At 40.6% G+C, this 16,636-nt stretch overlaps 1 protein-coding gene across 7 annotated transcripts in view; it reads right to left on the bottom strand.

Moving 5' to 3' along the window:
* Positions 1-16,636, bottom strand: part of ATP2B2 (ATPase plasma membrane Ca2+ transporting 2) — a 254,320-nt gene that overhangs the window by 101,983 nt on the left and 135,701 nt on the right. For all 7 annotated transcript variants that reach the window (XM_063121200.1, XM_063121201.1, XM_063121197.1 and 4 more), the window contains exon 3: positions 10,585-10,782. In XM_063121200.1, coding sequence (XP_062977270.1) covers positions 10,585-10,782 — 198 coding nt within the window. The remainder of the gene's footprint in view (positions 1-10,584; positions 10,783-16,636) is intronic.

Below are 16,636 nucleotides of genomic sequence, written 5' to 3'. Positions count from 1 at the left end.
TGATTGGCTCAAGTTGCTCTTACTCAAAATGTAGCTTAAAAAAAAAATCTTGTAGAGTGGGGCACAATGGAACCTGCAGGCTTGGCCTTCCCTTTGCTGGCTGGGTGGGCAAGTGAGGAGGAGGGCAGCGGCAGCTGCTGCACTAGGCTCAGGAGCACGGATAGGCCCTCCTGAGCCTGTGGGCCCTCTGCAGTTGTCAGCTTATGCCAACCCCTGATGCTAGGTCTACTGGAAGAATTCAAGCAGTAATATGCTAGTACAGTCTAATCCATTTAGGTCTGCGACTCTTCCTCTATCCCATCTTAAGTCTCTTGACACTGCTGACTTCATTATTTCAACATTGCAATCTATCAGTTTATTCAGTCTACAGACCATAACACACAAATATATAAAATACAAATATATATGACTACAGTGAATTGATTTGGTATTACATTGCTTATAACATGAAAGGATATTACCTGATTAAAACTACAGAATAAAAATTGCAAGAAGTGATTGAACACAAATAAGATCCATGGACAACTAAAAGTTAAGAGTATTTAAAAACTCATACACAACTAAAATTCATGTTCATCCATCAATTAACATAGTTCTCCCTTAACTTATCTCTGTGTTTAGCAGTTGCAATCTAGTTTTAATGGCCACAGTTAGAAATCTGGCAATGTCCAGTGCGATTCCAGGTTTAACATCTGCCAGCAGAATAGAAACGTTAAAATTTGTCAGTATTTCCTTGATAAGGTAAAAGGATTGCAAAAATTAAATGGACTCTCAGATCTGTATAAAATTCACAGCGTAGTCAAACATAGGCTACTGTTTTGATGGTAACTTTCACAAAGGCAAAATGTTGAGAAAGATCCCAAAAAATGTTTTCCCATAATTGCTGATAGTATTAGTCTAAGCAACGTAAATATTCTCCTGTATCTTCCTATACATAGAAATATCCAAAGAAGCAAGGTAGTTGGCAGATTGGTGGATACTGCCTGGTTTTAAGTCAAGATTGCAGCTGAACAAATCTCCTTTGCTATCATCCTTAGATTTTGCAGATTTAGATCCAGCATCCAATTGCTTTGCCCAGTGCAAATAGTAAAAGGTACAGCAAGGAGAATCCGGCGGATTTTATTTCATTATTAACAGAACTTAACCATACCCAGCATAATTATCAATCAAGTTTAATGATATAACCCAGTTCTGTGGGGCTACTTTTAAAAATATATTGCATGATAACAAGAACTGAAGATCTCGAAAGTCTACCCACAATTTTGTGCATATTTGGTTTTGTGCATATTTGGCCTGGCCATGGATTTTGGAAATAACTGTCAGTCATATGACCAATTTAGCAATATAAAATGTGATAAGGACATAAGAAGAGTCATGCTGGATTAGACGAAGTGTCCATCTAGTCCAGCATTCTGTTCACACAGTGGCTAACCAGCTGCGGACCAGGAACCCACAAGCAGGGCATGAGTGCTACAGAACCCTCCCACCCATGTGCCACAGCAACTGGTGCATACAGGCATATTGCCTTTGATACTGGAGGTAGCACATAGCCATCAGGACTAGCATCCATTGATATTCTTCTCCTCTAGGAATATATCTAACCCCCTTTTAAAGCCATCCAAATTGGTGGCCCTCAGTACATCTTGTGGTAGAAAATTCCATAGTTTATATATGCGCTGTGTGAAGAAGAACTTAATTTTAGCTGTTCTGAATCTCCCACCAATATGCTTCGTGGGATAACCCCGAGTTCTAGTATTTTGAGAAAAGGAGAAAAATGTTTCCCTATCCACATTCTCCACACTATAAATAATTTAAAACTTTGTACATCTCTATTATGTTCCCCCTTAGCCTCCTTTTTTCCAAGCTAAACAATTCCAGCTGTTGTAACCTTCCCACATTGGGGAGATGCTCCTCCAGCCCCTTGATTGTTTAAGTGGATTTTTTCTGCACTTTTTCCAGCTCTACAATATCCTTTTTTAAAAGTATGGTGACCAGATCTATGTCAATATCCAGAATAATTGCTCATGTCATAGAAGCTGGTGTGGGGAGTTAGAGGAAGGTTTTTAATTTTGCCCAGAGATTCAATGACAAAACAAGAGAAATCAGAGATTCCTTATTGACTTTTCAGCACTTTTTTAAATAATGCATTTCATCACAGTAATTTTGCTGCTTGTCTTTAAAAAAATCTTTGGTTGACCATTTTTACTCTGAACATGATGTAATTTTGCTTGCATGATTTGAACTGCATGTGCACTGTTACTGATATTCAGCAGACACTGCTTATGCTGACAGCAATATATTAATATGAATTATTCAAATGTAGATGGTATGCTATGATTTCAGGGGGGTTACTTTAAGAATTAATTTCACATTCAGCATTTGCAACTGCAAGTATTTGTTTCATACCAGATTAAAGGTGAGATCTTATGCATGTTTAGTCAGAAAAATGTCCCAGCATTCCCCATGCTGGTTGGGGAATGCTGAGAGTTGTAAGACATTTTCCATCTAAACATACATATAGGATTCTGCCCTAAATACGCTTGCTAACAAGATCATCTAAGGCAGCCTGCTCCAACCTGGTGTCCTCCAGATATGTTGTATTACAAACCACATTATCCTCAGCCACCATATCCTTTGGTTGGCTAGGGATGATGGGAATTGAAGTTCAGTACTTCTGGAGGGCACCAGGTTCGGGAAGGCTGATCTAAGCCTACTCTACTCATTGTGTGTGTGATACATAGAAAATTCGTATAATACTTCAAATCTGAAACAGATTCCAGAGTGGTGAACAGAGTGGTGAACCGTGAGCCCCGGCCAAAGGAAGTGAAGCAGGTGGCTACTAGGAGGAGGGCTTTCTCCACTGTGGCACCCCGGCTGTGGAGCGAGCTCCCCAGAGAGGTCTGCCTGGCGCCTACACTGTATTCTTTTCATCACCAGCTGAAGACCTTTTTATTTTCTCAGTATTTTAACATCTAAATTTAAACTTTGCTGTTTTAATTCTGTATTTTAATCCTATATCAATTTCTGCTGTGTGGTTTTATCCTGGTTGTGCTTTTTATATTGTATTTTGTATTTGGGTTTTTAGCTTGTTGGATGTTTTATTATGTTCCTAATGGTTTTAATTTTTGTGAACTGCCCAGAGAGCTTCGGCTATTGGGCGGTATAAAAATGTAATAAATAAATAAAAAATAAATAAAAAAATAAGAATTGAAACATTAAAAATTAAAACACATACTAAAAAAACACACAGAATGCCAGTAAAAACCATGGCTGTCAGTGAAGGAATGCTATATATGTGTATGGATGAATGCATGGAGCAAGAATAAACTTGCTTCTTCTCAAAGCATGTAGAGCAATTGTATAGTCTAAATGAACAGTCTACGAAGTTGGACGGTTGCTATAAAGTGCGGGGTGGGGAGAGGGCACACTTCTTTGTTGGCTTGGCTTTTAACCTGCTCCATGCTTGTGTGTCTAACGATAACTGCTGGCAGAATTGTCTCCCACACTTTATCACTTAGGGATGTATCAGGTATCACTGAAAGAAACTAAACCACTAGCCTCGGACTTCCAACAAACCTACAAAGGAACAAAACGTGTTGCGGTAACAGAAGTCAGAAATGCTGCTCTGAAAGCATGAAGTGTCATTCTTCTATTCTTGTAGCTCAACAAAAGAAACCAGAATTCACAAGGAAGTTGAAGTACACAGTGCACCACTATAGTACAATAATGCACTTCAAACATGCATTGAAGCACAGCCCAGTTTCTTTTGCTGCTGCTACACCCCAGCAGCAGCATCAAAGGCAGAAATACAGGGAGTCGGAAGAAATAAGCGATCACTTTCACAAATGTTCTGCTACAGCAGAACAAAAGGGAATGGAAATGCACATTGCAGCATCCACTCAGCTCTAATAAAAGCAAGGCCATTAAGCCTGTTGGGTTTGAAGCATCACATTTGCTGCACACAGTGCATAAACGCTTCCCTTACGGGGCTCATTCCACAGGAATAGCTACATCAAAGCAGTTCTGAAGCTCCCACCGTCCTGTGTTAAAAGAACAGGCTGCTTGTTCACTACCGAGTTGTGTACAAGGTTATGTTATTATCCTATAAAGCCCTAAACAACTTGGGACCAGGAGACCTAGCAGACTGCCTTCCCTTATACACACCCAGACAACATTTAAGATCTCCAGAAGAGGTCTTGCTGGTCATTGCAAAATGAATGGAATGTGGCCATGAAGAAACTTGATGGCGGGCCTTCTTTGCAGTGGCACCCACCCTCTGGAAAACCCTCACTTGCACGGTTTGGAATGCAGAAAATGCAACATCCTTTAAACACCTACTGACAACACCTCTCTCCACACAGGCTTTCCCTGGCTTGTAACTGCTGCTGGGTTTATTTTGGTTTTACATGGTATTTTTTAAACTTTTTAAGATTTACATTGTTTTGATTTGTTGTATTTCATGGTTTCAATTGTGAACTGCCCAGAGTGCCTTGGTTATTGGGAAGTATAAAAATGTATAAATAAATAAATAAATAAATAAATATGCACAGTGACCTGTTAGATTCCAGTTTGTCCAGGAGCTGAAACCCAGCATCACCATTCGTTGTCAACACAGTAACTCTTGTTGTCAGGGTTCAGCAGGCCATTTTTCTGAACCCAAACAAATAATTAACAGTGCAATCCTATACATGTTCACCGAGAAGTAAGCCCTCTTGAGTTCAGTAGAGCTCACTCTCACATAAGTGTGTATAGGATTGCAGGTAAGTGTGTCCAGGTAATTAACTGACCCCTTCCCTCTTTCCATGGGGGAAATGGAGGAGCTATAGCTCAAGGTTAAGCACATGTGTTCATACAGAAGGTGCCAAATTGCCTCTTCAAACCAGTTACAAGGATCTCAGGTAGGAGGGCTGGGTACAACCTATCTCTTCCCAACTTCTCGGAGAGCACTGGGCTGATCTGCAGAAGATGGTTAATATGTAAAATTAATCATCAGCATCAATACCCCCATCAACATCTACTACTGCTACACCACCACCAGAGGATCAAATGCAAAAAAAGCCAAATAAGTCAATGCCTATCCCAGAAACTTGTTTATGAGCATTATAGACAAGTATCCAAATAACCAACTACTTGAGTGTTGTCTGTCTTTTAAATTTTGGAACAAATGTTACTCTCTCTTGCACATACCTTTAAGTCATTCCTTCGCAAAAAACCTCAATTTTGGAAGGAATCCTAACAATGTCCTTTTCTGAATCAGATATGAAGATGTTGAAAGTCCCATGTCTGCCTCCCAAATATACCTTGGTGGATTTTGTTTCTAAGATTGTCGTGGGCAGGGTTGTTCCTGGAATATTCTGGAGTATTCACATATCCACTTACATAGAAATCCTGGAGTATTCACATATCCACTTACATAGAAAAAATCATTCTCATGTGAGCTGGCTGTCAACCATCCAATGAGGAGCATAGCACAGAGATGAAACACCTTAGGTGAAACAGCCTTCCCCAACCTAGTGCCCTCCAGATGTTTTGGATTACAACTCCTAGCATTCTTGATCATTGGCCATGCTAGCTGGGTCAGATGGGAATTGAAGTCTACAGCATCTGCAGAGTACTAAGTTGTGGAAGGCTGCCTCAGGCATTAGTGGCAGCTGAACCATTAACCCCCATTAAGATCCTGCATTCTCTTACATTCAAAATGTGTAGGAATGTAAAATAATATACATGCTGTATTATACACTGGCGAGGATGTCTAGGATATATCCAGAAGTAATAGGTATGTCTACTGGTAGGAAGACTTTTGCCCATATATGGTGGTATTGTAATCTGGATAAGAATATTGGAAGAAGATAATCAACAACATCAGAGAAATTACAGGCTATAAGCTACAATGAAGCCCAGCAACTATACTCCTGAGTGATATTAAATATCAAATCCCTAGTGATTTGGTGGTGATGTGAATTATATGTTAATGGTTACAAGATCCTCTTAGTCAAAGCTTGGCAAACAGCATATTTACCAGTTCTATTACAATGAAAAAATAAGATCAGGGAAGAGAAGAATGAACTCCATTCAGTTGGATACCATTTATCAATTATTGGAATAGGTTCCATACTTCCCCAGCCTAGACCCCTCCAGATGTTTTGGAATACAGCTCTCAGAATTCCTGACCATTATTTATGCTGACTGGAGGTGATGAGAGTCGAAGTCCAAAACACCTGGAGGGCACAATTTGGAGAGGGCTAGAGTAGGTTTAGGCCAGGTGATCTATCAACTTTAGATATACTATAAGGCCTGGTCACTAAGCCATGGTTAGGCCACTAACCCTTTTGCAGCAAATTATTAGTGAGTGTGTTTAAACCGTGGCTATGCAGCCACCATTACGAATGGTTCACACGACACGCAAATGTTTAGCTTAAAATGCTTAACCACCGTGGCTTAATGTGTCTTCTGAACAGGGTCATAATGTGTTAAATTAAAGTATTGTAATTGGTTTGGATGGTTGTACTGGGGATATATAAAGACCCCAAATTCTCTGAAAAAATAACCTAACAATGCCTACTTTTTACCACCACAGCTAAGCTTTAGATATCCCTTTTCCTAAACTAGAATTTAGGCCAGGGTACTGACTTTGATTTGGAAAAGGAATTAGAAGGGACTCTTGTACTTCCTATCTGAGATGGCATTAAAAAACACACACAAAATGGATCAAAAATCCAAGGGAAAGTTCACGAGCGCAACAAGACTTTCTCCCTCTCACACAACCTGCAGTCTTCTGTGCCACACACAAAAACTGCCCTGGAGAATTTCCCAGCCTTCCAGAGCAGATTCTGAGGGGCTGTGGGAGCAGTGGGAATTGTTCCCCTGCTCAGTTCTACTAATAGAAGCAGTTCCATCAGGGAATGACAGTGCTGAATCCAACACTATTTTTATTTATTTATTTATTTATTTATTTATTTATTACATTTCTATACCACCCAATAGCCAGAGCTCTCTGGGCGGTTCACAAAAATTAAAAACATTCAAAGTATAAAACAACAGTATAAAACCATAGTATAAAATACAATATAAAAACTCAACCAAATAAAAACAGCAGCAATGCAAAATTATAAATTTAAAACACCAAGTTAAAATTTATTTATAGACTGTTAAAATGCTGGGAGAATAAAAAGGTCTTCACCTGGCGTCTAAAAGCATATAATGTAGGTGCCAAGTGAACCTCCTTAGGGAGCTCATTCCACAGCTGGGGTGCCACAGCAGAGAAGGCCCTCCTGGTAGCCACCTGCCTTACTTCCTTTGGCAGGGGCTCGCAGAGAAGGACCCCTGAGGATGACCTTAGGGTCCGGGCAGGAACATATGGGAGGAGGCATTCCTTCAGATAACCTGACCCCAAGCCGTTTAGGGCTATAAATGTTAATACCAGCACTTTGAATCGGGCCCAGACTATCTTTGACTGCACGACATATTCCATCTTCCACTAACTGACATTTGATTGCTTTACAAATGTATACAAAGTGCTCTCCAACAGCACTGTTATGGATGCTAAAGGGATACAATAAATACAAATTGCCTCTGGACATAAGCTAAATTCTATGTAAAATTTGCCATCTACTACGTGGGGGTGGGAATGTAAATTGTGATGGTTTTTAATGATGCCCTCCAAAACATTTGCCTTGGGATATTTACAAAGTTAATTGTATAAGTATGTTCAGACAACACACTGCGCCATGATGGTTAAGTATTTTGAGCTAACCATGATAGCTTTGCATGTTGTGTGTAGGGCATTTCCCCTAACCACGGTGGCTACATAACCATGGCTTAACCACCCTCTCTAACCACGCACTGCGAAAGGGTTAGCAGCCCTAACTAAGGCTTACTGTGTTGTTTATCAGGTCCCCATGGTTAACCCCGTGGTTAACAAAGTGCTGTCATTAGAAGCATAAATAATCTTGTGTAAATGGCAGCTATACGGCTGCCATTTCTGTAAAAGACCTTTTATGTAGAAAAATGAGCTGCTATTTTTATTCATAATAGAAGCTTGCTAAGGGGACAGGCGGCCCCATGGTGCTTCCCTGGCACTCACCAAGCCATCCAGCGGCTCTCATGGTGCAGCAACAGGGAGCAGGCAGCAGTGAGAGTTCACAGACCCTCATTCAAGCAGGCCAAGCGGGGGGGACTGCATCCCCATATTGGATACCTGCAACATCCCTAGCCAGGAGCAAAGATGTTTTTAATCATGTACCGTTGTTACCAGCACAGCGACCTTGAGCGCTCCGTGATCCCCGGCACAAACACAATTTGCAGTCAAAAATCCATACATTTCCTAGTTTGCCATGTGTTCCACAAAATGTATGGACATGTGCATACATTTGGAAAATGTGCAAAAAAAAATTGCATGCATCTCTAAAATGCACACAAACACCCTTCAATCAATGTGTTTCTCTGAAAAGTGAATGCAAAATTCAAAGTTTTAAAATAACGTGCACAAAAATGTGGACAAAGTTCTGTGTGTGCGCGGCTGGGGAGGGATAGACAGAATTGGAGCAGATTGCACTTGGCAGTGGAAAAGCAAGAACCACAACAAGATCAAGCTTTGACAGATTCACTTATACCTATTCAGCGTACAAGCAACACATGGATGGGGAGGAGGATTTGTACATGTAAAACATTCAAAACTATTTAATAGAAAATATTTTTTTAAAAATTAGGTGGTTAAAATTGGTGGACATTTATTGGTCATTTACAATGCAACCCTATTGCATTAAGTGCCACTGAATTCAATGTGATACTCTGAGGAAAGTGGTATAGGAGCCTTGTTTAACTCAATGGGGCTAACTTCTAAGTAGACATATATAGGATATTATACTTTGATAAGACAGTCCGTTTTGATAAGGCATAATGCCATACTTCGCATAATAAGCGTAATAAAACTGTTTTTTCACTATAGGCAAGATGGGATGTCTGCTGTCGAAATGTGACTTAAAATATTCACTTAGACTGTGCGGAATCCAACACTTTAAAATATATTTCAGTGGAATAATGTCTCAGAGGCGTATGAGAAAAGCATGAAAAGTTCTCATGCTGAATGTGTTTTTTTCCACATTTCTCAGCCCATGAACTGTCAGTTGTGAAGTGTGATAGTTTCCCATGGGAAACGGAATATTATGACCCACCATAAGGAAAAAGAACATACACATTTGTGGCACTCAACCAAAATGTTTTGATAATATATATTCAAAATCTCCCCCTTTTATAAGCAAGGGCTTACAAGGAGGGACCTGTTTATTTGCAAATATAGGGATCTGCAGAATATCACAGACTGTTACTCTACAGCTGCTCATTTGCTTAAGAAAATTACATCTGAATCATTTCTCATTTCAACGATTAAGACTTCCCTACAGTTAAAGAACTTCTAACTATTACTGGGGGCAGGACATTAGTCTGCAAAAATAAATCTTGCTATCTATACAAAGGAGAAATGGCTACTAAATCTTATAAATATAAACACTGTATATATTAAGATTTATAGCGTACATGGAAAGAGTCTTTAAAAATATAGCCAAGGCATTAAAATATGAAACAATGTCTGAGTTATATTTATTCATACATCCACCAAGGGGTGCAGGTCATTTTAGACCTAACCTCTGCGAGACAGAAAAGTTTAAAAAAAAAATAATGAAGACATCCCAGTATTTAAAAATCTCAAACCTAAAATCCCATTGAAATGAATTCAGAAGTAAGCACAATAGGTTTGTAATGCAAGTCTTTCAGTTCAAAAGTGTTCCCTTGATAACACATCCAATGCTTCCTACAATTTCTAAAAGGAACATTATACAACTTATTACCACAAGCTAGCCAAATACCATTACTCTTTCAAAAGGTCACATTATGCTCTTAATATATTAATAACTGAAAGTATTACACTCTAGAAAGAAAGATGGTAGAAAGAAAGTTGGATTGTTTCAGCAGTGCCACTTTTCTTGTCATGAGCACCTGTTCCTGTGGACTGGCTTATAAATATAACAGGGCCACAAATACTGACTTGTTCTGTCATGGTTAACGCAACAATACAGTGCTTGCCCACCAAGCATAGCAGAGACCAGCCTGACCTGACCACACACACCAAACAATGCCCTCCTTTCTTCTTTTCCATCCTTCTAGATGTTGCAGGTAAACCAGGTGTTGCACAAAGAAGCCAGAAAAGACCCTGTCCTGTCCCTGTGTAGCAGAACAACTGCTCTATGTGACAATTGTTGCGCCATGCTAGCCAAGGGCAGGTTTCAGCCGTCAGCACCGGACACTGATTTCTATTCATCTGCTAGGAGTGGGCTTGAAGTTGGTCCTACCACACCAGCACGACTTGCACACTGCACCAGCTTTCAGAATCTGTTGCCTGTTCAGTTGAACAGCTGCCTCAATGCCATGGTCTCCAGGAATTGCACTAGAGCCGAGCAAACGAGATACAAAACTGTCAGAGGCTGAGAGGACTTAAAAGCAGAAAACTCACAGTATTCCCTAGAATCCACAACAAGTCTGCCAAGAAACTGTATAATGTATAAGATTAGTAATGGAAAAGAGTTTTACCTTCATTTCCCTCTCCAGGTGGATGATAAAACGAGAGCCCAAGAGATATGATGGCTGCGATTTCCAAAATGATAAGAGTCACATCCTGTAATGCTTCCCAGACTAACTGTATGAAAGTTTTTGGCTTCTTCGGAGGTATAAAGTTTTGCCCAAATATTAGCTTTCTTTTATCTAAGTCAGCAGCAGTGCCAGGCAATCCTGTAAGTAAATGAAACATAAATGGTTTAAGAATGACTGACAAGTACCTTAACACAGAGATTAACTGCATTTTCAAAATACAACAGGTTTTTTTTAATCATTTAGCATTTATTGCTCATTAGGTTTCTATTTTTTGCCATTCTCCTTTGTCAAGATCAGACCTAATGTTTCTAGAAAGGTTTTCGGAATACATTCCCTTGGCTACGATTTCTTAGACAGTTCTCTACAATAGAAACTCTAACAATAATGGGAATTTACAGAGACAAATCCAGTAACATTAGCAAATAATCTTATAAATATATGTCTAGCGTCATACAGGATACTAGTCAGAGCTGAAAGAAACAAAGAAATTAATATCGCAAAAACAGATTACCAAAAGATTGAATAATTTAGCAAATTCATTGCATGAAAATAATTCAGAAGTCCCTGTACAAGGCTCCAAAATGAGAACCGGATGTGGTAAGTATCTCCCTTCAAGGCCCATCTCAGCCATCTTACAGGTCTGCCACCAATTTCTGTTGAACACCATTTGTATTCAACCTCTTCAGAACTTTCACCTTTCCAGCTTTCATATTTCTCAGACTTAACAGTCCACTCAGCAAAGTATCCCATTTCCAACAATTACCCATCACACAGAGAGTTTGTCAAGTCCTTTTCTTGCCCTTCCATATGCCCCATTGGTAACTCTCAGATGCCATTGGTAGTGGTAGGAGGGAGGGAGAGGGAGAGAGAGAAAGAGGGAGAGGGAGGGAGAGGAAGGGAGGTTTCCATTTTGCCTTTTAAAAGTTCCATCCTTCTTCCTTTATTTTAATGCCTCTTTTCAAAGATCCCAAACAATTCTTTGTTTTCTTTTTCTTTAGACTACACAAGGTAACTGTGGAAGATCCTCCCCCTTCAACACAGACAAGCTTTCCTCCCAAACAAGCTTGCACTGATATTTGCCCCATCTGACCATACTTGAAAACTGTATTGTACTTAGATGCATCTCCTCAAGTCTATCAGCTATGGCCTTACAACATCCTAGTTAGCTATTTCAGTGAGTGTTAAAAGTGACAATGCACCAACAGAATGGCCGGGTTGTGTGGTGGTCAGAGTGTTGGGCTACGGTCCAGGAATCTACAGGTTTTGAGTCCCCACCCACAGAGCGATTTAAGTCCCAGCACTGGCCAGAGCAGAAGTGTATCTATGTGGAAGGATGTCTTATCCTTTTATTTTCTTGGTGTATCTTTGTGGGGGGATGGATTAAATAAATTTAATATTTATTTATTTAAACATTTTTCAGTGGCTTTTTCAGTGACGGCCCCCAATCACTGAACGATCTCCCCGACGAGGCTCACCAGGCACCAACACTGTTATCTTTTCGGCGCCAGGTCAAGACTTTTCTCTTCTCCCAGGCATTTAACGCATATGTTGAGTTTTTAACTGACCCAGAATAGTTGCTTTAAATGGATATAGTATATAATCTGTTTTTATGATTTTTATGGTTTAAAGTTTTGTATAGTGGTTTTTAATGTTCAGTGTTTTAATCTTTGTAAATCATCCAGAGAGCTTTAGCTATGTAGCAGTATATAAATGTATTTATTTATTGCATTTCTATACCGCCCAATAGCCGGAGCTCTCTGGGCAGTTCACAAAAATTAAAAACATTCAAAGTATAAAACAACAGTAATAAATAAATAACAACAACAACAACAATACTGCCCAACAGCCAAGGCTCTCTGGGTTGTTCACAAGTAAAACCATAGTATACAAAGGTCAATTTAAAACTTTTAAAACTTAAAAAATATATAAAACCAGGAAAATGTATACTCCAGGGAGAGCATGTCTAAAAATATGTGTTTTCAGGAGGCATTTGAAAGATGTCATATTTTTCATCTCCCGAATCACACGAAGGAGGGTTATCCAGAGGGAGGTGCCACTATAGAGAAGGACCGCCGTTGAGGTTCTTCGTGATGACATTCTGTTCACCTTAGAATGACAAGCAGGGCCTCCTCTGACGATCGTAAATGTCACCTGAGTGTGTATAAGGGAGGGTGGTCAGCCAGGTATCCTGGTCCTGAGTTGTTTAGGGCTTTATATGATAATACCATAACCTTGTACATGGCTCGGTAGCTAACAGGCAGCCAGTGCAGTTCTTTAGCACAGGTTTTATGTGGGTAGAGCTAGGTGTCCCGGTGAGCACCCCAGCTGCTGCGTTCTGCACAAGCTGCAGCTCCCGAACCTTACACATGGATAGCCCCACACAGCACGCGTTACAGTAGTCTAATCATGAGGTTACCAGTGCATGAATGACCATGGCTAGGCTATCCCTATCCAACCAAAGTTGGTAATGGGTGCTCCGGGCCACCGAGGCCACCTGGGTCTCCAATGTCAAGGATGGATCCAGGAGCACCCCCAAACTAAGGACCTACTCCTTAAGAGGGAGTGCAACCCCATCCAGAACAGGCAAACACCCCAGTTCCCAGACCTGCGAACCACCAACCCATGCCTCTGTGTTATTGGCCTCTGCCTTAACCACCAACCCAGTGGATCCAATGAGATGCAAAATACTGAACCAGCTCAGGTCTCAATCTAGTGCTATACTAGCGGCACAAGAGGATTTTGACCTGATCCCAGAATACCCTGACTTAAGTCCCTACCACAAGTTGAAAGACCAACAGCAGCTCTCATACGTGGGGCTTTCCACTGGCACATTGGGGGGGAGGGCGTCCTCTGGGATGCATGGGTTGCCTCATCAGAGGACTCTTCTCCAACAGTGGAAGGGATTGTCCAGCCCATCGTCACCTCCCTCTGCTGGTCTTTGGAAGGGGTTAGGATTGCTCTGCCTAGCATGAAGCTCATTTTGGGCCAGTCATGATCTCTTGGCCCAAACTATCTCATAAGGTGGTTGCATTGATATGATGGGAAGGATGAAAGTCATATATGCGCGGGAGGAAGGACAGGATACCAATACAAGAAATAATGAAGTTACAGGTTTTAGTATTTTCTAGCTAATGACCGTATAACTTCCTGGACATCTCCAGAAGCTCATATAAACACAGACTGCAGTGTTTCCATGATTAATAAATTCTATCTTTCATGCTATAGCAACAATAACTTACCCTAATACTTTAAAAGGGGGTTCTTTGCACAGTGTGATATGTATGCAGGACAAACACTGTGCAGGGGGTTACTAGCATTGCAGAGTTTTATCTTCTAATCTATTTTGAAATTATTTGGGAGGATGAAATATTATGATTACTTTGAACGATTTAAACTGTTCTCTTAAGTCTTGCGCACTACATTAAATTCACTCAAGTCTTTGATGTGTAAGCCAGGGGCTTCACCGGAGCAATACATTTCAATGTTGCTGTTACAGTCAGTCTCCCTCCCTCCCTCCCTCTCTTTTTAGCACAGAAACAAAAGGCATAATATAATTAATTATTCTGTCACTTCCTCTGGCTACTGAACAGTTTATTGCACAGTGCATTAAAAATCCATCAGTTGTATAGTCCTTGATGCTACATGGAAAATCTGTCATAAACAACTCCACAGCAACAGACTGGGGTAACACAAACAAGATGATTTCATGTTGCTACACTGTATACTTTAAGAGAGTATACCCCCCGCCCCAAAATGGAAAAAAATACTCCCAAGAACAGCTGCTGCTAAGTGCAACATGTTTTAAAGCTGTTTAGGAAAATCACTTGAAAATGTTGTGTATGGATCTCCTTTTCCAAAAATATAATTGAGCAATTATACATTTAAAATATGTATTTCTTGAAAATATTCGCAGATATATGCAGTAAAAAGGTATAACCAAATAAGTAAATTGAAAACGTAACCATCTGTTGACTGTGCATGAAGGTGTAGGATGAATGATAACATTTATGGGCATGAAAAAAGCAAAGCATGATGGGGAGCTAAAGTGTTACTTTAAGTACACTTTAGGGCAGAGGTGGTCAGAAAGTAGATCTCCAGACGTTTTGAATGTCACCTCCCAGCATTCCTCACCACTCACTATGCTGGCAGGGGCTTCTGGGAGTTGACGTCCAAAATATCTGGAGATCCACATTCTGACCACCCCTGCTCAAAAGTATGTGAAGCCAAGTTATATTTTGGGCTTTTTAATTGAACATTAGATGTCACATTAATTTTCAAAATGCCTTCATTTTCTAAAATGCTGTGCCATTTGTTGTGTGTGTAGCAACTTAAGAGTGAGAGAGGACTGTGCTAGGGTTGGGTTTTTTTTTGTTTGTTTGTTTTTGCAGCAAACCCAACAAAGACTCTCTACATTTTCTTGGGTACAGATGGGTGAAATGGCCTCTTTGCTTATCTTATATTTAAAACACAAATGCAACGCAGTACTTTTAGCATTTTACAGCCATTTTGCTCTACTGTTTACAGTGCTCTTCTCTATATCCATGTATTTACACATATATATTGCTACCAACTGAGGATAACATTTCATGCAGCTAATGAAGTAGGTTCTAGTCCACAAAATCTTATGCCATAATATATCTATCTGTTAGAATTTAATGGTGTGTGTGTACATGCGTACTGCTGCTTAAGAAACACAAGTTTAGAGCTGACCCAAATATTTTCATTTTATGGCCTAATCCACACCAGCCGTTTATTCCAGAATAGTATCGAGGTTGTCCCTACCATGCCACATGGTGCACAGCTGATGCCGCAGTGATCTAGGGACAACCCCCTCAGTTTTCCCGGGATATCCTGTTTTTCCCTCCCACTCTCGCAAAAAATCCCAAGGTGCGCGGCTGGTGTGTCCTCCCCTCGCAATGCTGTCGCTGTTCCTCGCGAGTAGCGGGCCTCAGGGAACAGGCAACCAGCCGTGCGGAGTGAGCCCACGGGTATCAAGGGGGAGAGGAGAGCAATGTTGATACGTTCTGGAGGGGTCTCGGCAGCGCCGAGTGTATGTGTGTGTGTTTTAAAAAATGCATCTTCATGCAGGATCGCAACTCTGCTCTTGCTCAAGAGTCAGGAATCGTGGGGAAAAAATTGCCCCAGAACAGCTCTCATTAAATTACGGCCACACTCACTGGCATGTGCCCTGTGAGGGATGATCGCTGAAGCAGAAAACTTTGCGATTATCCCTCCCTCCTCTTGAAAGGGCTCTAGGTGTAGATGAGCCCTATTTTGAAATGTAGATGTTTAGCGAGGAAGACAGGTTATCCAAAAGGAACTCTTTCTGTTTTCACTCACTCTTTACTTCCTCTTTCTTCCCTGGACTTAGTCAGACAACTGCTGGGAATGTACAACTTCCTGGGCTAAGGGTCAAAAGAGACATTACTTTATATCTGTATTTAGCAGTTATGCCTTTTTTCCCCTTTGACTTTAGAATAGGTGCAGGAAGACAAATCCAGGACTAGATCTACACTACTGCTTTACAGTGGTATTGAAGTGCACTGATAACTGTTAGGGCACAGGACCTATTACATATACTGCTTTCATAGAGCTTCATCAAAAGGGGGGAAATCGTGGTTCCCTACTGTCGTTTTTCCACCCCCGCTTCTGTCGCACAATGCTTTTTCTTTCTCAACTGAGAAGAGGAAGTAAACAACGACTACATAGGCCATTCAGTGGGCATTTTTATCACGCTGCTTCTCCTGCACACAGTAGGAGGTCGCAGTAAGTTCCATTTTTAAAACTAAATCAGACTTACCGGGGTCTTTTTTTGTCACGGGAAGGCCAGAAAGAGCAGGAAACACATGGGAGATGGATGGCATCATGAAAAGGACCAACGAAAATCCATGAGTAACCAGTAACAAGTGTGCTATAAAACACTCATCGGATGATCCCCATAGCGTTATTTCCTTCTTTTTAGTCCACATTTGTAATAATTTGACACAAGGTG

Source organism: Elgaria multicarinata, chromosome 3 (assembly GCF_023053635.1).
Source record: "Elgaria multicarinata webbii isolate HBS135686 ecotype San Diego chromosome 3, rElgMul1.1.pri, whole genome shotgun sequence".
NCBI lineage: Eukaryota > Metazoa > Chordata > Lepidosauria > Squamata > Anguidae > Elgaria > Elgaria multicarinata.
The sequence above is the reverse complement of the archived record's forward strand: the minus strand, read 5'-3'. Positions and strand labels throughout refer to the sequence as shown.